Source organism: Eucalyptus grandis, chromosome 6 (assembly GCF_016545825.1).
Source record: "Eucalyptus grandis isolate ANBG69807.140 chromosome 6, ASM1654582v1, whole genome shotgun sequence".
NCBI lineage: Eukaryota > Viridiplantae > Streptophyta > Magnoliopsida > Myrtales > Myrtaceae > Eucalyptus > Eucalyptus grandis.
The window spans coordinates 49,528,556-49,551,897 of record NC_052617.1 but is presented as its reverse complement, the minus strand read 5'-3'; the positions used below and the strand labels follow the sequence as shown (position 1 = coordinate 49,551,897).

Sequence of the window (23,342 nt, the reverse complement as noted above, 5' to 3'; positions counted from 1 at the left end):
TAGTTCTTTCCGAGGAAGTTTCAGGAGGAAGGGAATGAATCCACCGAGAACGTCATCATCTGCTGGTCAATACACGAGAAAAAAGAGAGTAGGTGCCCAGGTGTAGACACGCCAGCTTTGGACTAGTCCACTTAATTCCCACCACATGTTAATTTGGGACCCACTTATCCCTCTCTCTTCAATTATTGATTTTACTTATTTCCTTGTTTTCCTTTTTTTCTTCCTCTTCCTGCTCTCACTCCGCATGTCCCCTCTCTTTCTCTTCAATTAAAATATTTACATTTTTTCTTATTTTTCTTATTTTTTCTTCTTCCTCCTTTTGCGAGATTAAGTTGATAGTGAGTCTTAGTTGAGGCATTTCTTTCCCAGCAAATTTGAGCCTCATTTTTTGAATCTAAGCTTGAGTAAACCCTAGATTTGTGATTCAAAACTTAGCTTGACCTCGAATCAATAGATTTGACTTCGACCAGAGTCAGTGCAGGCAACAGAGAAGGCAAAGGCAGAGGCATGGTTCATTGACGCAGTGGAGGGCCTTGAACTCCTAGCCAATGGTGGTGTCGATGCTAAGGGCACAAGAGGAGTTGGATAGGATGTGGCGACGCTAGAGGTTGGAGAGGAAGTGGGTGAAGACAGAGGCGGACATGGAGGCGGATTGCGAAGGTGGCGGGCCAAAGAGCATTTTGAAAAAACAAAAAAGAGAGTGGGTGTGTATCCACATAGAGAGGAGAGATAGAGAGAGAGAGAGAGTGAAAGGAGGAAGAAGAAGGAAAAAGTAAAAACATTGACCAAAGAGAGAGGAGACACGAGGGTATGTGACAAGTGTTTCCAAATTGACACATGACGGATGTTGAGAGGACTAATGCAAAGTTGACGTGTCTACACTTGGGCACCTAATATTTTCTCGTCAATACACATATAGAGTCAACAGTGAATGGAAATCGAGGGGCAACTAGCGAAAGTGCTCAAAAGATCTCCATGTTTGCGCATCGAGAATTCTTAATGAATGTGAACTGCTATTATTGCATTCTTTGCGATATCTCGATGCAAAAGTTGGTCCAGCCAAAAGATTGAAACGTTGGTCTTCATACAAGCAAGGCGTAGAGGAGGACATCTTCATCAGCCAAGTAAAAAGTGCAAAATGGAAGCCTTGAACATCTGTCAACTTCCAAAATGCAGAAACCTAGTCCAAGCTCAGCTCGCCACATTTGCTGAACAGCAACTTGCAATTATGGTCTCCGTTCAAGTACCTTTTGTTGGACTGATCCAGAAATACTAGAAGCACCAATCTCTCTCACCTCATCTCCATCTTCTTCAATCCTTTCAGATTTTCGTGTTTTCAATGCTTCTAACGTAGACTATCATAGAAGTCTCTCTTAGCGATGAAACCAAGACCTCTAAAACTCAACTTCCTCTTATGAATCCCTATTCCACTTTTGCTAAACCCACCTCATCATTTTCTCCCATCCGCTCCATTCGACAACTCATCTGCCAAACTCCAAAGGAAGTAAAGGAGTACGTTCAGTCGTCTAAGTTTGATCAACATCCTATTCCTACCACTAAAAAAGAATATTTTGTTACTCTTCAGATTCCTCTAGAGTTTCCTAGACAATGGATTCAACAAGGATATTCTCATGTCCATTATGGAGTTGTTCGCCTTGCTCTTACTTTTCATGGTCGCAAGAAGGAGTGAGCGGTTCCTGATTCCTTACAGGTTTTGTCTAGAACCTAGAATCTATCCTCAGGTACATGTTCTTCATTTTTTAGAATTTGGAACCTACCCATCAGAATCAAGAACTTGTAACTTATCCTGTCACAGGTTCCGAGGTCGGTTCCAGGTTCCAACAATTTTATTTTTTTTCATTTTGAAATTTGAACTATAACAAAGAAACAAACAAACAAACCAAAACTTCTATGTCAGCTCAAGCCAAGATCAGAAAAAGGATGGCAACTTAGCAACTTTTGTTGTGACAAACAAAAGAAAATTACTAATGCAAGCAACAAACTTCGACCAAGCATGAGTGGTTTTTATTTTAATTTGTTCTAGTTGTTGAGCTCTCGTACTAGTGTACCTTTTGCTGCCAATACTTGATACATATAGCACTTAGTGGGCATTCTTTTGCATTCAATTGTAGGTCTTGCAATGCAGATACCGTAGTCTTCAGGTTAAATGCCTTATAAGATGTGTAGAATTCCAATGTCGGATTCTGCAGAAAGTAAAAGGTAAGTTAATACCCAAATAATCAAATTGTAAGCTCGTGGCAATGAAAGAAATGCAAGATAGAGGACAGACCCAAGGGTGGCGTGGGTCATCCAGCATCCATCTAGCAAGAAATATGGCTTATGCAGCAACTAGAGAAGGAAGAAAACTGAGGAACTCGTACTCGATCAATGTCAGCTCAAAACTCAAACATTTAAAGCCTGAACAAGATATCCTAAGAATTTGGAAAACTTAATCATGATAAAGAAGTAACGTTTAATCATGATATCATGAGTTCTCAATAAGTAAAGTATCCCATCGTAATTTGGAAACCCTACTTAATCATGATAAAGAAGTAACGTTTAATCATGATATGAACACTGAGTTCTCAATAAGTAAAGTAACCCTCCCCCCCCTCCCCCATCCCATCGTGCTATATACCACTACCAAAAGAAGCATGCTTAAGAAAAGCAACCAAATCGATCTTTTTACCGAGCATCAGCAAAAGTGAAAGAGTCCGCGAATCCTGTTGGTCTTGTGGGTATACTTCCCTTACTGTCTTCTAAGTCCATGTAACTCAAGTCCTTGCTTTCTGCTTCCTACCAGTCCTTAACCATCTGATTCAGCGGGAGGCTGTAATCAATGCCAGAGTATTCTTCGTAGTCGTCATCAAATGGTTTCCATTTCTCAACAAGTGGAGCCAGTACATTCACAGCATGGCCCATATCTGGCCTTTGGTTTGGCTCCCTTGCAGTGCAGTGCCCGGCTAATTCAGCGATGATGGAGATGCTCTCGTATGTGTCCTCCTTTTTCTCCAAAGTTGGGTCAATAGCAGCCATTAACTTTTCTTTATCTGATTTTATATTCTAGAAATAACCCACAAGGTATTGGCTTTCCTCTGGTCTTTCTTCATCAAGCGCCATCAATCCCGTGACTGTACGTGAAATGGGAGCAATTAGAATATGATGAGAACTAATATGAATGATAAATATAAGTCAAAGAAAGTAATATTAAACGAGTGCGGAAGCAGAATATATAACTGAAAATGATTCCAAGATTGTTAAACTTTCATAACAAGAGAAATCGGGTTCCCATAGTTTGGAAAAAAACTATGCAAATCTACTCAGTGCCATGAAATTCATTCGTAACCAAAAATTTGCACATAAACAATGTGGGCAAAGATCGATACTTGTTATAAAAATTCAACCTAGTCATAAAGAGTTGAATGTCAAGAGTAGCAGGACGCAGTAACAAGACAAATATTGATCCATTGTAATCAACTTGTAAAATCAATTGAGTGGATGTCACGCATTAACCTAACTATAACAGGCACGAAGAAAACTTTTCATGCTTCAAGTGTTCAACTAAATGTACTCCATTTTCCAGATGATTAATATGATTTATAAGGCAGAGCAGAGTATGCACTTCTTCCAGGGTTCCAAAATCTGAAACCTTGGCTCTATAATCATCTCCGATCAAAATATTTGACGATTTAAGGTCTGTGTGTATGAAGCTCTGATGAGCTAGACTATGAAGATACTCCATTCCCCTGGCAACGTCTAGAGCAATATTTAACCTCCTCTTCCAGGTAAGGGGCTCCAACTTCAAGTTCTACTATTAGAAGAGATGCTTGCTGAGGACCCCTTGAGGTACTCATACACTAGTATTCTTTCATTTCCTTCTCCAGAATAGCCTAGAAGAGATACCAAGTGACGATGCCTAATTTTTGAAAGGACTACAATTTCAGCCTAAAATTCGTCTATTGCTTTGTTGCTAATTACACCTGCCTCCATTCTTTTCACCGCAATCTTTGTTCCATCATCTAACTGCCCCTTATAAACTACCCCAAAGCCACCGCGACCAAGCTCATTTTCCCGTGCAAATTTTTTTGTCACATTTCGAAGGACCTGAACTGATATCTTGAGATTTCCCGCTTCGATTACATGAGACTCACCAAATCCACTACTGGGCGAGCCACTTCGGGGGAAGCTTGGCGAGTGGTGTTGGGCGTGACTGGGTGAGAGGTGTTGAGGGACGCAAGGGTGGGGCAAGTGCAGGCCAATTGCCGTCTAGCAGTGGGACAACTAGTGTCCGGTGGTGGCTGAGCGGCGAGGCGAATGAGAGGTGACGATGTTGAGGGAGGTAAGGGCGAGGCGAGCGCGGGGTGACTGGTGTCCAGCGGCATTCAACAGTGGTGTCAACGGTTAGCGGCATCCGACGGTGGCATCGAGGGCGAGCAACATCCGATGGTGGTGTTGAGGGCAAGCAGCATCAGCGACGAGCAGAGGTAGAGAACGGGAGAGACTCATTGTGAAAGTGTGAAGTGAACGAAAGGGGTAGAATACAACAATTGATTTGGGGGTTTATTTGGAGCCCTAACTGGAACTAGGAACCGCCGGTTCCTAGAAAAAGGGAACCGGGAACCGGGAATTGAACCGGAGGTTCTCTGGTTTATGGTTCTACTTGGGAACCGCACTCACCCCTAGTCGCAAGGGCTTGCCAATTGTGACAAGAATTGCATTATTGGATACTTGGTTCCTAGAATACTAGCATGCTTGCATTGATACAATCCAAATCACTTTGAATGTTGGAACCGTTTTTGTAACTCTATATCCAAACTTTAATATTGCTCTTTCAGACTCCTAGCTACTTTCCTTTCTAAAAGTCCAAGTCCAGCTCATTGGAGCTTCTCAAACTGCTGACTTTGTAGAGGCAACTCTACACTATCAGATAGTTTATCGAGTGCAGAACCATGCTCTTGATTTAAATTTCCACAATGAAAATGAAGATGCTTTATTCATTTCCATATAGAATGATCAAACATCCTGCATTCATGTTCCCAGACAAATCCCAAAGGAAAAGTTGGCCAAGCTCCTTTTGGAGACATGGATCACCAACTATAGAAAGCTACATTAGCACAACAAGCCTTTCTAGTCCTCGAACTCTGTATTTGTTAGAAAGAAAGATGGAACTATTTCCATCAAATTTGGCAAGAAAAATGAATAAAGTCCTCTATCTTCCAAACCTTCTTCATGATTGAACCATGTGTTTCTAAGTCAATTTCCAAGCCAGATCCAAAAAGCTTGTTTAATATTTTCAAAAGTGAGAAACACCCTGTCCATTACTACAAAAACTAGTATGGTCACTACTTCTAGGATCCTTTTTGTCAATGTTCTTATTGCACAAACTCCCCTGATGAGGTAGACCCATATGCAAGACCTCAACGTAAACACAAGAAGTCAAAGGATTCTATGTACCAAAGGTACTTGAACGGAGACCCCTCCTTTGATACCCTTGGTGAATGTGATAAATTCCAATTTATGGTTTCCTATGCACCAACTCTACCACCAGAGTTCACTGCTCCTCCCTCTATTTCACCAATTCCACCACCATCACCTCCTCCATCTTCTCCTCAGAAAAAGCCAGCTATTTCCCGTTTATAAGCCAATTCTAAAGTGGCCAAAAAGGCATTCCTATCCACTTGAGACTCCAAAAGAAACAGCACTGAGTTCTTCCATCGCCATGTTTCATAAAACAGATTTTTCTCCTCTTATTCGAGAAAGTTCAAAACTTTCGTTCCCTGCTCTAGAAGAATTCATTGATCCACATGGCAGATATTGACATGCTCCCAAAATACCTGCACCCACTAATGTGGATGAACATGGAAGATAGAAAATGACTCTTGTTGCTGAAGCCGTCCTAAATTGGTAATCAGAGACTCTTTTGGCACATAACAATGCTTTCAAAGCCATTGACTCCAAGATTGTGAATATGCAACAAGATCTTTGAAGATATGATGAAACCACCAAAAAGATGCTTTCGAACTTCCAAAAAAGGCTTCATGCCTTGGAATCGGACAACATTTGGGATTTCATCATCTCGAAAGTCTCAAGGTGGAAACATAAAAGCTCAAGAGACAGATCCAACTCCTTAAAGAAGGAAGGTTCAATCCTTTCAACCCATTTTCTACTATAGTGTGAACAGAGCACTCGCTTCCACCACTACCTCAAACGTCTATCTTTATTGCTATTACAAACGCTCCTATCAAACAAGATAAGACAGATGTGGTAGAGATGCGAAATCACCTCAAGGAATTGGACCAAATAAAGAAAGAAAATGGAAAGGAGAAGATGCCTGTAGAATCCTCGCTTGTTATAAAGGAGAAGCCAGACCAAATGATGTTGTCGAATTTGTTAGAAGCATTCTTGAAAGATTTGGGCAATCAAGAACCACAACCCAATCTTATTATTCAATAGTTTAATCCTGTCATTCTAACATATCAAATTTTATTTCCATCAGGACCAGCTTTTCCAAACAACTTTGATATTGAATCAGATTTAGTATCACTTTCACCCTCATCATCATTCTCAATCCCTACCATTGATTCCTTTCCTATTGTACCAATAATTTCATCAATATTCATGGCCAATTCTCCGGACAAGATATGGAATCAAACCCTTCTGAACCCGAGGTTGTTCAGCCAAACTATCCTCCTTAGCATGTGTCTACTTCATCCAAATAGTTTTTTTACTGTTGATGACATTCCCTATTCCAAATGGCTAGAAAGATTTGAAGAATTTCATACTTGGTTAAATGCCCAAACACTTACCAATCAAGATAAGTATGCTATCCTTTTTGGTTTTGTCACAAGGTTCACCAATAGCCTCAAACATTGGTGGTAATCTGTGATAGACAAGACCAGGTTCAATTTTTACTTTCACCTGACTTTGGCCATGCCATTGCCCTTCTATATAATTTCTTCATTGGAAAACCTTCTGGCCTCCAATAACTCAAAAGGAGAGAATTTTTTGAAAGAATATGTTGCTCTCTCCAGAAAATGCATCTTGATAAGCATTATCGAGAAATGCTTGAACTCTTTTATGGTATTGGAGCTGATCCAAACCGAAAACATGTTTTTCTGACCTCCATCCCCAAATAATTATCCCAATAGGTTGAGAGATCTTTTCTCGGCAGACAAAAGAGAATTGCAGATATTCCGTTGGGAGAAATACATAAAGAAATCCTTTTGTGCCTTGATGATTTGTGCTTAAAGCGCCAAATGGTCCAAACTTATCTCACAGACAACAGAAGACTCGACAAGGCCTATTCTTGCCAGAAGCTAAAGATCAAATGTTCCAAACAAGATTGTGATGGTTCACGCGGAAAATCTTCCAGGAAAAAGAAGCATTTTAAGAAGCTTTGGATAAAGAAATCCATACATGGATTTAAGCATTTTCAGAGAAAGAAAAAATGGCAATACCTACGTAAAAGAAAAGACCGCTCAGGCCACAAGAAATCAAATGGATGCTTCATCTGCAATCAGAAATGACATTTTGCTCAAAATTGTCCCTAAGCAAGAAAATGTCATAATCATCCGATACATCATATAAAGAATGAAACCAGTATTTCTCTTGAAAATGATGATATCGAATCTTTATTCTCTGCGGATGAAGAACCATCTAAACAAACTCTATGTCATTCCTTGTTAGCACACTTCTAGTGAGACTGATTTAGATTCAGAATCTGAAGACATTTTTCACATATCTCTCACTTCTTTGGAACAGGATCCTGACATATTTTCAAGCCAAACTCATTGTCCCCATTTTCTTGTGAAATTTTTACTTCCAAGTTTGTCAAACCTATTACTATCATTGCTTTCATAGACACTGGTGCAAGTTCTTCAATCTTAGACACTAGAGTTCTTCCTGAAGAATAGTGGACTTTTTGTGTTCGATATTTCAATTCTGCTTTAGGAGATACTTTTTCTACGAATGTAAGAACCACTCCGATAACTGTTCAATTTTTTCCCGGTGTTCCATAACTACAAAAATCTTTGGCTCCAGTTTCCCCAACAAAGATTTGATCATTGGTTAGGACATCATGACTCAGATTTCTTAGCTTCGTATCATTCTTGGAAAATGTCTTAAGTATAAGGACCAATTCTATGAATTTGTCAATATCCAAAGATTTTTTTCCATTCAAATGAGTCTATTAGATCCGATCATGCTAAAGTTGTTAGAATCATATTCTAAATCTCATTTTGAATATGTTCTCATCCTTTATGGAAAAATCCAGAATTCTTTGTTCACCTTCCTTTAAAGAAAAAAGAAGACATCAATCCAACCAAGGCAAGTTACAAGGGAATGAACCTAGAGCATCTAATTGTTGCTTAGAAGGAATGTTCGAAATTGTTGCAACAAAGCCTTATTGAAATTTCAAATTTTCAATGGGCTTGTGAAACCTTCTATGTCAACAAACGAGCCGAGCAAAATAGAGGAAAGATGCAACTGGTAATAAACTATCAGTCTCTTAACATTTTTCTCCAAGATGACAAATTTCCCCTACCTTCCAAAAATTCTCTTTTTACCAGATTATCAAAAGCCCATATCTATTCCAAGTTTGATCTTAAAGCCGAATTTTGGCAATTGGGCATCCATCTTGAAGATAGACTCAAAATAGGGTTCCGTATCCCAAACCAACACTTCCAATGGAAAATTCTTCCTTTTGGTCTAAAGGTTGCACCGTCTCTTTTCCAAAAGGCCATGTGTTGAATTTTTCAGCCGATATTGTCAAGCGCAGCCATATACATTGATGATATCCTACTCTACAGCCCTAAGGAGGAATCCCACTGTCAACTTCTTGGACAGTTTGCAGATATTGTGAAAAAATATGGGATTATGCTGTCTCAAAGAAAGATGAATATTGCCTAGATAGAAATAGAATTTCTTGGTATGCACTTTAACAAAGGGATATACTATCCAGGGCCACACATTGCTTATGAATTGTTAAAATTTCCTGAAGAGAACTTTAAGACAAAACAAGTTTAGCAATTTCTTGGAATAATTAATTATCTCAAAGATTTTGTTCCAAATATTACGAAACTGTTGATTCCACTACAAACAATCCTGAAGAAAAATCCCCACCTTGGGAAAAATCTCAAACTAAAGCAATCGCTGAACTTGAGAAGATCATGCAAACTCTTCCTCTATTACAAATCCCATCAACAAGAAAAAGAATTCTTCAGACTGACGCCAGTAATGAATGCTAGGCAGCCATCTTGTTCGAAGAAATTGATGGTAAGAGATATCTGTGTGCTTACAAAAGTGGTAAGTTTTCCTAGACTGAAATGCATTATCACTCCACTTTTAAAGAAATCTTAGCGGTGAAAAATGGAATAAAAAAGTTTGAATCATCAGCCATCACTTCCTGGTAAAATTAGACATTGCATCTTTTCCCTATATGATCAAGTTTAAACAGAAGTAGATTCCAAATTCTCAACTATTTCGATGGGCTGAATGGTTTTCAAAATACTATTTTGAAATCAAACATATTGTTGAGAAAAAGAATGTGCTTGCTGACTTCTTGTTAAGATCAAAAGCACCAGCAGAAATCAACATGTATATTATGAGACATGCTTTCCATACTCTTTATCACAACAAAAATTTTAAGATAGAAAAAATACGAAATTGGCCAAGTTGGCAATACCCCCAAGAGATCGTTGAATAAATCAGAATGATAGCCTTACTGAAAATTTGGAAAACCTCATATGGCAATGCCACACAAATCTGTTCAGACTCAATAGAGGTTAGATTTTCTATCCTTTTGGATTAAATTCAGACTATTCATTCATATATCTTTTAATCTAGAAGGAAGATGACTTCCTTGATCAACTCTGATGGTTATTATGATACTTAATTAATAAGCATTTAATAGCTATTGAAATTCCAATCGGAAGATTCATTGCTAACCTCACCAAGATATTCGGACTTGGTTGAAACATTGAAAAGGAGAGTCACAGAAATCTCTTAGACTTCCTTAATTGGTTTTATCCTTCTACTCACTAGAAACATCTCTTGCAGAAGAACTGAGAACCACCCAACCAAACCCTGAAGTCCATACTATTTTGTTTTTTCGACGTCCATGGGCTTTTGTCACAAATAATTGTAGCATTACCAATACCCTACAGTTTAAAGGAACCACATACTATAAACCTCAACTACACAGCACAGAAGCTCGGATTTACAAATCCTTTCCAAGACCTATTAGTTGCTGTGAACACCAATACCGAAAACTCCAAAGAGTTTTGTACCAAGAAAATAAAACCATTTCAGAAGATGCATAGAACTATAATGTACCCACTGCATCGAATCATTATAACCTATCACTAGAAGCCAATGAAGCACTCAAGGAATTCAAACAAGCTGCATCATCATAGGAGCAAGAAATGACATATACATATGACCATACATAGTCCTCTCAAGCCTCCTATGCACAATGGGGAGGTCATCTTTCCTAAGACCTCTATGATCAATGATCTTTATCCTTATCTCTAGGCATGGACACATCCTATTATGCTCAGTCATCCAATTGGCCTTAGCCAAACATTCTTGCCGACACTACAGGCTTCTCCTAGAATCAAGAGGAAGCATCCTTGTCGAACCAAATTTTCTCACCAAACTCACTTGCAAGACTTGAGCAAAAGTATGAAGAACATCTTCTAGTAACAATGCATAGTTCTGATGACTCAAATTATGACTACAATGCTCGTGACGAACGAGACCACTGACTGTAGTAGCCTGTAGCAAATCACTATAGCAAGCACTGTAGCGTTATTGTAGCAGTAGGCTAAGAAAATCACTGTTCACTGTAACTGTTCATATCACCCAAATGATTCCCTACTAGAAATTTCCGAAGCCTTTGTTTATTTTGGACTCATGAGTTTGGTCCTTGTTTGTGTGTGATCTTCTAATATCTATAAAAGGCAAAAAAGATGTAACGTGTTAAACAAAGTCCCTTGAAGTAAAGTGAGTGTTTTGTGAAACTCTCAACGACTTTCTAAACTCCTTCTTCTTCTCCAGCTTGGTAGGATCCTCTGAAGAATACAGCTCGGATAGTTAGAAACGTTATCATCTTGGCATCTCTGAGTGTCTCTAGGCTCTAAACTAAATGTTAGAGTGGTATTCTATTAAAAGGCTGTCCCTGAAGGACTTGAACGTGAGAGTTTAGAATTCCAACACATAATTCCAACACACAAGGTCAATTTTAAAAAAATTTAATAAATGAGGGGTCAAATGTATATATGTAAAAAAAAAAAAAAATGATTAAAATAATAAAGGGGCAATAAAGAAAAACATAATCCTATCTTCTCTTCGACTCTCACTTCCTATGACACACAATTCATTTCTCAAGTTTGTTTTTTCCCTTCTCTTTCAACAGTTTTTGACACGTGAGTTCAAAATGTGAATTGTTTTTTCCTTCAAGTTTTATGAATTATTATAATGGAATTAAATTTATTAAATTAAAACAATTAATAATATTAACAAATGGTGAATTAATTTTTATGTGAATTCATTTTATGCTCTTTTATTATTATTTATTTGTGAATTTAAATCAAATTAATTTAATTAAAATAATCATAAAATTGATAAATTATCATGTATATGTAAAAATATAAATTTAATATACAAAGTATCATAATGTGTCAAAATTCTCTTTTTTTTAGAATCAATGTGTCGGTGGCATATTGTATAGTACTATGTTGCATATCGCTTGTTAGTGTTGATATTATTTAATTGATAATTTTCTTTTTGTCGATCTTACTCTATTTCAACTTTAACTTTCATTTTCATACTTTTGCCAAATTTTATTGTAGGGCAAGAAAATCAAAATTTACACTTGAAATTAAATCGTCTCCACTCCAACCTTTGAGAATGTGGTAACTTGAACTCCCACATCTCCTTTTCATATTGGAAGAGTGGTCATCGAATATGAAGAGTAGTCATCGAAGTAAATTTCAATGGTTACTTAATCGATAATTTAATACTAAAAAGGAGGTTCAAGTCACGTAGTGATTGAACTTTTGATAAATCAATTCATATCAAATGTTTGACTTAAGTGACACGACCTAAAGAGAAAGGTAAATGTCGGGTGGTTACGTCAAGCCGGCAAAAGTGGGATTTAAGGCCCAAAAAAGATTGACAAAAAACATAAATAAATAAAAAAGGACCGAAAAAGAAGGGCGTTAACTTTTCCCGCCGCGCCGTAACGGGTCGCGAATCCGACGTGGCGGGAATCCGATTATATGAGTGGAGAGCAACATCCTGGACCCCCGTACCGGATAAAATCAGCAAAAGAGCAACGCGAAAACCCAACGAAAAAACGACGCCGATCCGACCGTCCGTTTCCAACGATCACTCAACCGCCATCCGCTCGATCGCGGGAATCCCCACGCGAGGTCGGCCCCTCCCGCGGTGGCGAGCACGCGCCCGCAAAAGCAAAAATTGCGAGAACCGGATCCCTGCACTGTCAGTGAGTCGGAAGTTGGTTGCGGAATCGTTTCTTCTCTGCTCGGGGCCGGCCGTGGGCGAATCTTCCAGAAGCTTTCTCGAGCTCCTCGATGGCGGAGCCGAAGCGGGCCTCCGGCACGGTCAAGTGGTTCAGCGCCCAGAAGGGCTTCGGCTTCATCGCCCCCGACGGCGGCGGCGACGACCTCTTCGTCCACCAGACCTCCATCCTTTCCGACGGCTTCCGCACCCTCTTCGAGGGCCAGCTCGTGGAGTTCGCCGTCGAGTTCGGCGAGGACATGCGGACCAAGGCCGCCGACGTGGCCGTCCTGGACCAATCTCGCCGCGGGGGGCGGCGGCGGCGGAGGAGGAGGGAGGGGTTGGTACGGGGGAGGCCGGTTCGGCGGCGGCGGCGGTTACGGGAGAGGTGGAGGTGGGCGGAGAGGGGAGGTTACGGTGGAGGATACGGCGGCGGCCGCGGCGGAGAAGGTGGTGGTGGGGGCGGTGGCGGGGCGTGTTATAATTGCGGAAGAATGGGGCACTTGGCGAGGGATTGCTACCAGGGAGGTGGCCGTGGCGACGGCGGCGGTGGTGGGAGAGGAGGAAGGAGATTCGGTGGTGGCAGAGGATATGGCGGTGGCGGTGGCGGCAGCGGATACGGTGGTGGTGGTGGTGGTGGTGGTGGCGGTGGCGGCGGCGGCGGCGGCGGCGGCAGGGGGTGTTTCAATTGTGGCGAAGAAGGGCATTTAGCCAGGGATTGCCCTAATGAGCAGGAATGAGCGCTTCTTTGTTCATACCGTCTGTTGTGGCTCCAATTTGGGATTTGGGTAAATTTGCTTTGTATATCTGGTGATCTGGTGCTGATGTTCATTGAGTAAAGCTTTCTCTCTTAAATTCCTTGTTTTGATATTAAATTATTGAGTTTACTGTCATTCTTTTACATTGAGATTGCATATCAAATTGAATTGTCTTCCAGTCAGTTTAACTGTATTTTAAGTGTACAAAATTCTAAATTTGATGGGAGTTTGGTGGTTGATTGGTTATTTTGAGCTCATTATGAATTCAAGTTCCTTTGCTTTTGCTAGATATATACATTTGGCTTCCGATCCCGCACTTTTGCTCTCCCGAGTTCCATTTCCTGCTTTTATGACGGTGGTGACTTCACTCTTATTGTCTAAGTTTCAGAAACTTGGTTTCGAGGCTATGTTGTCTCTTTCAATTTCTAATGTTGGTGCTTCATCAATATTCTTTTTCTAGTGTGAAGAGATGTGAAGCTGTTTCAAATCTTTTAATGAAATGTGGTCAATTACACCCCCAGATATTATTAACACATTGAAGATGTTCTTCTTTTGGAAATTTCTTGACGTTTGCTAGTTGTAGAGTGACATGTTTGTTCTCCTTTTACAATGTGGAAACTCATTGTTAGTTGTCCTTAACTGTAATGGCATAAAATTCCTTTTCTTTGGTTGTCTTTTGAGGCTATCTGCCATGCGTCGCTTTCATGAAGTTGGTTGAAGTTTATCCATTCCGAAAGAAAGAACATGGACCAAGTCCATAAAATATGCGGCTACTTGAGTTCACAGAAACCTTATCTTGTTCTCATTGGCATTGTGTCACAAATTTGACACTGCGAATCTACTACCTTTATCGCCATGTTTTTTTCAGGATACAATTAGTCATAGGCCTTCTCGATTCAAAAGGTTCTGTCTATTTCTTGATCTTATCTTCTACATCCAAAGGTTGCTTTTCCCTCTTTTTGGTGGATCCTCTGCCTCTTTAGTGGGAAAACCGCTACCTTGTATCTTGTACAGCCCTAGACTGAATTGATAACATTTTATTGTCGAAAATTTTTTGAGCTCAAGGCCTCCTATGCGAATGTTTATTTAAATGAGATATGCTTAAAAATATTTAGCTTCAGATTTTGCCATAAGTTGCTTAGGCTAAATCTGGAAAGTGGCTTGAAATTGACTCCCTTATGCTCATATGTTTCCTAGGAGATGGTTGTTAGAAGGCATGCGTTTGCCGTAATGGCCTTGAGAGAAAGATGTTGTCACTTGACGCTAGCCGATTTAGGAAAACTACTGCTGCATTTATTGCATGACATACCAAATTGCAGACCTTAAATGAACTCATAGTCTAAAGAATAACAGCCTAACAGGTTCCTTCCGATTCTGCTTTTCTAGGCATAACTACTGTACGCCCTTTCCAGGAGCAATTTCTTAGACGATGGTTTGACCTGTGCTAATAAATTACATCTTCCTTTCTCTAACAATCAGATAAAGAACCAAGGCTTTCGTTTCTGTACTGTGTTTGTCAATCTGGATGCGAGGAACGTGTGCAGCTCCTATTCATTTATCATTTAATTTAGTTCAGTTTTATTACCAACATATTTCCCCGGGGAACCGGTAAATAACAACTTACCCTCTTTCTTTGTGCCTTTAGTGGGCCTATTAAATATAGTGAATTCTTTTGTTGCTGCACTAGTTCTCAGTTTAATTATATCAAGGCAAGGTTCATTTCTTTTGGAGTAGCGTCCGCTACCTGTACCGGTGGATAGACCATAATTTGATATGAGATTTGTATAGCTCTTCAAGAGTACCTGTCATTACAGAGCAGCATGTATTGAAGGAATTTTTCTGGAAGTGGATCCAATCTGTGCATTTTCATAATTATGGCCCGGATTTATGCTTAGGGTATTCATTCCTTTTAATTTGGGATTAAGCTATTCTTTCTTTACTTGGTTTGGTAGATATGTTTGCTTGATCCCTTTAGCGAGAGTTGCTGCTGGCCCAATCATCTGAGTCGTGAAATCAGGCCAAATCTGGGAAATGAACCCAGATTGCTCTACGTAATATGTGATTGGCTTCCCCTTATGCACTTGCATTGGGTTCACCTTATGCACTTGCTTTTCCACTTCTCTTTATCCACGATAGCTCACCTGGCCTTAGTTGCTGATATGAAACCAATTCCCGTTTCTGATAAAATTGACACTAGCCATCTTTTCTTTTTCCGGAGGACAATTTACAAGATTGGGGAATACAATCAACAACTCTTTATGGTGAGTTAATTATCCGCCTGAACTACGTGGTGTGAATGATTAAACTCAAAACCTTTTGGAAGACCCGGTCTTGCGTACCCGTTGAAGGATCATATATATGAAATTTGTGAGGAATGCCGACACGTTATCTTTTGTTGCATCCATATATCCTGGGAAATCGGAATATGCTAAGATTAGGGGAACTTGTGATTTTCACTTATCTGTGATCGTTGTAAATTTTTAAGTCCGCATCAACTCCAACTTTCTCTTGTGAATTAGTCAGTGAACTGCAAATTTGCTCCACGCACGTCTATATGGACTGTGTTATCATAGCAATCTTTTCCTTGCTTGCATGATCTACATGGACCGGTTTAAACAATCCCCATCGGCCCCTTTGCAGTGGACGAACAGATAAATGATCATGTGTTCAATGAGAATATCCTACCGACAAGTCTCGCTTAGTGCTTGCTTGTGTTAGTACTTAATTAACTGAAGGCTCGTGAAGATTACCGAATACTAGGATTCACGAGGAAAGAAAGTGAAAATGGAATGCGATATTATGTGCAGATGTATGCTTGGTTGGGCATTGAAAGGAGACGCACTCTTACAGATTCTTTCGAATGCGTAGAATGTCACTGTCCATAAATGGATTTAGATGAACTTTCGTACTCAATGGGAAGTATCCGAGGCCTTTGCATCTTGTGCGGATCACCGTGGGTCGTGCGAGTCTCCCAACCTAGCACATACCGGGTAAATAATCGGCTTCTTCTTCTTATTATTATTAATAATCTTTTTCCTCTTTATAAGGAATTAGAAATCTCTTTAGAATAAGACACGAAGATGGTGGTGCCACATTAGTGGCCTAATGACCCCCGAGACGGCAGTTTAACAGCTTAAATTTGTTGATGTCATAAGGTTAAATTTGTGACAACTTGAGTCTTGCATTAATTGGGACAGTTATTATTGAGTAATTTAATAATCACATACTTATTAGATCACCACCTTATGTAATTACTCAGAGTACTCCTTTTAAATGCTTGATGCATGTGAAATGGATCAAGTCATTGTAAGATTAGTTTTGAAAAGTCCTAGATGAATTTGATCAAATCTTAATAGGCACAAGCTTAATTATTAGAATACTTTTCTAACTTGTTTTGGTCGATTTAACTAGCCAATTCAATCAAATGGTAGTTTGGTTTCAAAAATGATAAAAAGAACATTTCTGTCCATGTGTAAAATGAGAAGTTGAGTTTGTAGTACTCCCAGGACGGGTGAAAGGTGTTCACAGATACGTTAAAGAATAAGATCGTGAGGCTCGGCCAAAAACGGATAATAATATCTCAAGTCGGGCCGTCACACGTGCCGAGTCTAGTCAGACGAGAGTAAACGGTTTGCGATTTGCTTGGGCCTAAACATTGGGAATTTGAAGGAGATAAGACCTGCAGTTTGCAGAGTCCAATCCTGTTACCCGTACAACCGTGAATAATGCATTTCTGCACGGGCAACTTCTGCAGGCTTCCAACACTTCACTTTGAAACTTCTGTGGATCGGACCCGACCCAACTTCCTTCGACAATTCATCACCAATCTCTCTTTTTTTCTTTTTTCCCATTTTCTCCATAAAGTTGTGTTCACTAATTACTCCCCCTCTTCTTAAGATGATTTTGTCAGGGGCATGTCATTTCAAATGCACGATCCCCAGTATAAATCAAAAATTAGATTTTTTTTGCCTTCTCTTGCCACTTCGCATTAATTGTAATGCTTGTTTATAATCTAAAATTATCAAAACTCAAGATAGATGTGACTCGACATCTTTCGATATGCGTTTTCTTATTAAAAACTCTACTTTTATTGTCGGCAATCAAATTTCGTTTCACATCCCGCATGGTGAGACATGATGATCTGAGGGGTCGATTTCTCGTGACAGTTATATCTATATGTGGTCCAGGACAAGCTCAAATCAACCTTTGACAGCATGCCGATCTATCTACATCTGCTCCTAATGTGCATCCCTCCCAACAACAAGCTCATTTGCCTGTAGCACTTGGTAACTTGATACTGCACCATGGACTGACAAGACACTGTAAAGCAGGGGGACGCCCCCATGGGAATAGAAAAAAGAACACTGGCTGGTTGCTCTTGTCCTCCATTAATTATGATGGTTGCTGATACATGGAGAATTGACCCTTTTCCTCTTTTCTGCTAGATGATTTCATCAAGACGACAGGCACGCAGCGACGCGTCTGGTCTCAAATCGCACATGATGTGTATCATGATCAGGGTGGCAAGTGAGGAAAGATCGCAAGAGGACCCACGCGAGTTGTTCCTTATCCCCACGGTTGGTATGGCGGGGCTTGGATCGAGATCGAAGATTTTGATTCCTTCGCTTCACAAGGCAACGCCCACAACGTATCCAAAACGTATCATTGCCCAGATCGGAGTGTTGGGTGTATTAGGTGCCTGAAGATGATTGGTGCAGCAGAAAAACAGAAATTGGCAGACATCTGTTTTATTTGGAAATATCATTCCGTAAAGTGATTTCGATATGACTAATACAATCCTAAAATAATAGTCTCGTTGGCTGGAGCGAGAGTTAATTTTGACAGCAACAGCAATCACTAACCAAGGAGAAAAACGAGATCGCCAGACCTCATCCAACTTGCGAGTACAGTCGGTGAAACTTCAGTATGTTCAAAAATTGACATTACACTTGCACTAGAAAAAGGGGTAAAAATCGAAGAAAAAGCGTTGCTCCGATAGGAAAGGAAGAAAGTCCACAGGTTTCAATGGGAAAAGGAAAAGGGAGTAGAACTACAGTGACAGACCTTCCCGACATCAACATCAGATGATGTTTAACCACTCTATAACCTTTTTACGGTTCAAGAGAGATTTTCATTCAGTCCGCCCATCAAACGAATCCATATTCGGGTCCCCCCCACCCCAATTTGATCTCGACGTTACAACACTTGGTCAAAAAAGTGAGTCTTCATCTGATCGATCATGAACCCGGGAAAGCAAAAAGAAAGGAAGAGAGACGTAGCGGAAAACATTCCACGACAATGACCAAAGCAATCCTAGTCTCACGAGGTGCTAGAAAAAATGACGATGGCCCCCCCCTCGTTGATTGCTCATCATACGCAATGACTAGACCCACGTTTCGAATTATTGTCCTCCCTCTTTGCTCTCCCTATTTTCCTTCTTTGGGGTCGAGTTAAAGATGAAATCCTCACTAGTCCTTCCAGATACCAATTGATTCCCCACTCGAGCAGTAACCAGAGGCTGCCCAAGTGTTTCCGGTGATGATGCCTTTTTGAGTTGTGGAGAGGGGGGGTGGCTTTACTTATGAACATGGATGGATTCATTGCTTTCGAGTTTTGCTTCTTTATCCATGTGGAATTGGGGTGTGGCCAATCTCACTTTTCAGTGCTCGAAAAAGTGACTTTAACCAGCGAGGGAGGGCGTGTCCATGGCGAGCCCACACTCCCATGTTCTTTGCTCCTTACCGATGGAACCCACCATGAAATGTCCACCCTCGATTTCTCTTTCTTTGCCTACTCCTTAGGCCAGTCCGAGCCCCAACGTGCATTTCCTCGAAGATGTCCGGAAAAATTTCGTAGTTTGCAATAGTTTTATATCTAGCAATGATGCCCCCATGAGGCCGATGGAGAAAGAGAGAGCGCCCCCGGAAACGATTATGATTAATTCAACGCGCACTTTTCCTAAAAGATGAAATTTCGGTGGAAAAAGAGATGATGGTTACATTATTCAAGCACGTCTTTCAATCGACGATAGTATGTATTTGCATAAAGGATTTTGGCAATGTTTTTGCCTCCAAATGTTAAACGTAAGTTGCTCTCGACAAACATCTACCTCACGGCATGAGCGACGACAGTGAAAGAGCACCCATAAATTCGAAAAACAGATGCAACAGTCGTAACTCTGAAGCTCAAAAGCAAGTTCTGCCACCTAAAAAAGAAGGGGCGCGTCGATACATTACACGAAGACGTTAACCAAAGTCAATTTGGGGCCTAGCATGATGGGCACACTCACAACTGTAAAGCCGATGATGGATGGGCGCAAAGAGATAAGACAGCATCACCCGGATTGATTTTCCATGGCATGCAGTGCTAGTTCTCGGCGTGTCAATGTCGCAGGTCATCCAAACACATGAATCTCTTCTTTCTCACTTCACAGAAAGTGAGGCTGATCTTGGCATGTGAAAAGCGAGCCGAAAGTCTAATATCCTTCACGACTCCTTTCTTGCTGTGGCCTCTCTTTTGTTCTCTCTCTCTCTCTCTCATTCTCGGTTGTGTTCAGCTTTAGCCTTTTCACGTGGCCTTTGTGGACCTCTATTGACTAGAGGGAACTTTCCAAAACCGATTTACTGTGAATGAACTGCTACCGTTCGATCGAATTTCACCTTTGGAACTCCCCCAAGACAATCGCGAAACACTTTGCCTGTTTTGGAAATTAGGTGATGCGAGCGACAACCTAAATTAGGTGACCCGAAACGTCGTCCGTTCTTGATTAGCTGTTAGAGGGATAGACCTCGTACTGTGTGCATAGTTTCTTTGCTCCTTCAGCCAATCTCGACAGAGTTATAGCTATCCAATTTACTATCTGCCATCCAGGAGTTCTACCAAGTGATTTGCAATAATCCCCGATTACAATACCAAGAAGATCTTGTCATGATTATACATGCGCAAAAATTGACCTCCAACCTGAACCAAAGTTCGAGATTTTCTCAAACGAAAGACTGATGAACACACAACTATAAAGGTGCTGCTGAAATACAAGAAGCCAATATAGCACCTTGTCTAAACCCCATCAATGAGCATAGTCTTACAACCGAAAAAAAATCAGGAAAAGAAGAAAGTCGAAAAAAGTTACAAATGCCAATCTCTTTACACACATATGTATCCTGTTAAAAAAAGACCCTCTGTTTTTCTTCCCTTTTGCTTGCTCCAAAGGTGGGAGAATCTACTGATGATGAACTCAAGCTTTGTGAGGAGGGCACTGATAACACTTGGTGAAGAGACCAAATGTGTTAATCTGGCGAATGAAGTTGAGCATGCTCGCCCACCCTCCAAACCCAAACCCCACCACCAGCACCCACCCAACCACAAACATGTTCAGTGAGAACGAACCAGCCCAACCTCCCAGGAATGATGGTGGTCTATCCACAGCATTCTGCGACAATCCAACCAAAACCGAGATCAATTAGTGATGGGGGATCGTTAACCAGGAATGAAACAAAGCAAACAATTTAGAAAGTGCCTGCAATATCACTAATATACAAAAAGGAATTTGCCACTGAAAGTTCGGTTCCAATCAGTTTTATCTGTCAATTTAAAGAGCGGAGGTCGAACCTCTCTGGCTGAGGGAGAGGAAAAAGTGACCATGTGAGCCATTGCAGGGATGATGTAGACAGTGAAGCTGACAAGGAGAGACCCGACAGTGGAGTTGATGGGACCGAAGAAAGGGAAGATGATAGCCAAGAACCAGATTGGGATCACCACAGGGAGTCTGGCCATGGCCCTCTTGAACATGCTCTTTGTGTTGTGCACTCTTAGCAACTTCTCCCACACAAAGTACAGCGGTGTGCATGCAAACCCAAATGTTATAAACTGCACAAAATCACCGACAAAAAAAAAAGAAGAAGATTAAATCACATCGTCGAAATTTAGGTAACTCCCTTTTTCTCTCCCTCATGTTTATTGAGGTAATTTACTGATGTTCAACTGCCAATGGAGATTAGCAAGATCTTAGAAAAGAAAAGGAGATGGACCTGATGAATGAGCATGAGGATCACAGCAGCGTCTCTGAACCTGGTTCTTGGGAGGAGGGAGAGAGCATTGGCATGCGTGAGGAGCAAGTCCCCAAAGGCCCAGTAGACAGCTGAGGCTGAGGGTAAAGTCAGGGTCAACACATAGAGTGTGGCAATCAAGTATATGAGCTTGAATTTCTGTGGCTTCCACATTGCATGCATGATCTCCCTGCAATTTTTTGTAGTTGTTCATAAATCCAGACTAACAATCAAAACAAGCATGACCAGTTGATATTGATACCCATTCTATGCATAGTAGCAGGGCTTTCTTAAAATCACTATTCATCAAATGATTCACATCACATTCAAATTCTTATTAGTCTTTGATCTGGATGAGATGAATTCTCAAATTGTGTAATAATGTCATTCAACGTCCATTGAATTTGAATCATGTAAGAATATTTGAATCGGAAAATGTATTGTCTAAACTCAATCTGTTAGATCAGATCTATCTATATAGAAAAGTCAGAGGATGTATGTTGGTCCCACATAAAAACACATGTTCATGTTCATTTCTTAGAGGATGTAAACCTAGGATACCATTACTTTTTTCAATCGAAACATCATTAATTTTAGTGGGATACTTACACTGTCACAGCATGTCCACCAAAGGTGTACAGAATGTTGGTAGCTCCAGTGAAGTAAAGAACCATTGTGGTTGGACCCGAATGCTTCACTCCCTCAGTCTTTCGATTAAATAACAAAAGAACCATCGGTAGGTCAGTGATTAACCCATTTTATATGCTATAATCAAATCAAGATCAAGCCAAAATCGAACTTTATTAGTACCCATTCACTTATTCTAATCGATTCAAATATTGAAACGCGTACGAATGCTGAAAATGAATGACATACCTGGCCATGGATTAGGGAAGCAATGGTTAGGTACCATGCAGTGTAAGTGGTCATCACGAGGCCCAAGAATGACCATATTCTATAATTGTGGAATGAAGGGATGAACACAGTTGTTGCGCAACAAGCCCCAAATATGTATGTCCATGTCCTTTTGTCCAGGTTGTCGTTTATGTAGTATATGTTACTGCAACAAGCCAACATCAACTTGTCATGTTTAAAGACAAAATAAGGGTCAATCACACAATTCTTGGTTCTTCCAAATTGATGGAGAGAGAGAGAGAGAGAGAGATGCAATGTAACTCAGCTTAATTTGTATTAATCAACTATGATTTACCTTGCACAAGCTATTAATTGGATTACAGATCCAAATAATAGGAATGTGCAGTTGAACAGGAGGCCTATGTTCCTCCAGTGCTTCCCCAACAATCCATCAAGCACTTCAAACCACTGCAAGTCGATCATGCCAAATAGTAACTCGTCAAATTACATTTTAAAGTGTGATTCTTCAATATATTTTGCATGCAGACTTTGTGAACGAAAAAGAAAAGAAGCATAAAGTTTAATGACAAAGATTTGGTTAATTGAAAGTACCTGAATGACATGATTTCTGAAATCAACCTTCTCTCTCTCTTTCCTGGTTCTGTACTCGACATAAAGCACACTTATGAGGTAAGCAGTCCAGCTTCCCATCAGACCATAGAACAGTTGAAACAGAATCCCAGACAACATTCCCAGTTGTGAGAATGAGTAGGGCAGTGTCAACAGCACTTGAGCCACCTGCATTATGCACAGCAAAGAGATTTCAGAGGTCAACTTAGGGATTTATCCATGACCAAGAACAATCAGTGAGGCTGCGTATGGTGTCGTGCCTGGTTAGAAGCACAGCTGAACCAAGCATCGTAGACCGAGCCCCCGTGCCAGAACAGGTTCGACAGTTTGCTCTTTGTCGACTTGGAGTCACCTTCTTCGGGTTCCATCTCGACATAGTTCCCGGCGACAACCGTCTCGACCTTCTCGGAAGCCATCGTTTTTTCTTTCCTTTCTTCTGTTAACGGCCTTTGCTTGGTAAGAAATATATGAAGGAAGCAGCGGAAGTGGGTAGTGTGCTTACATAAATAGAGAGGAGCTAGTGCATGCCCTTCTT

General features: G+C 40.5%; 1 protein-coding gene, 1 long non-coding RNA gene and 1 pseudogene across 2 annotated transcripts; 1 reads left to right on the top strand and 2 right to left on the bottom strand.

Moving 5' to 3' along the window:
- Positions 1-2,620: 2,620 nt before the first annotated feature.
- On the bottom strand, positions 2,621-4,382 carry LOC120294516 (annotated as a pseudogene).
- An 8,780-nt stretch (positions 4,383-13,162) lies between these two features.
- On the top strand, positions 13,163-13,941 carry LOC120294758. Its single transcript, XR_005552057.1, has 2 exons — positions 13,163-13,307; positions 13,566-13,941. It is a non-coding gene; the product is annotated as an uncharacterized LOC120294758 (long non-coding RNA).
- A 6,209-nt stretch (positions 13,942-20,150) lies between these two features.
- LOC104450480 (auxin transporter-like protein 3) lies at positions 20,151-23,342 on the bottom strand. The gene is made up of 8 exons (XM_010065054.3): positions 23,068-23,342; positions 22,790-22,975; positions 22,533-22,645; positions 22,199-22,382; positions 21,932-22,029; positions 21,305-21,512; positions 20,886-21,143; positions 20,151-20,706 (listed from the first exon to the last, which is right to left on the bottom strand). The coding sequence occupies exons 1-8, from the start codon at positions 23,221-23,223 to the stop codon at positions 20,512-20,514; spliced, it is 1,398 nt and encodes a 465-aa protein (XP_010063356.2). The 5' UTR covers positions 23,224-23,342; the 3' UTR covers positions 20,151-20,511.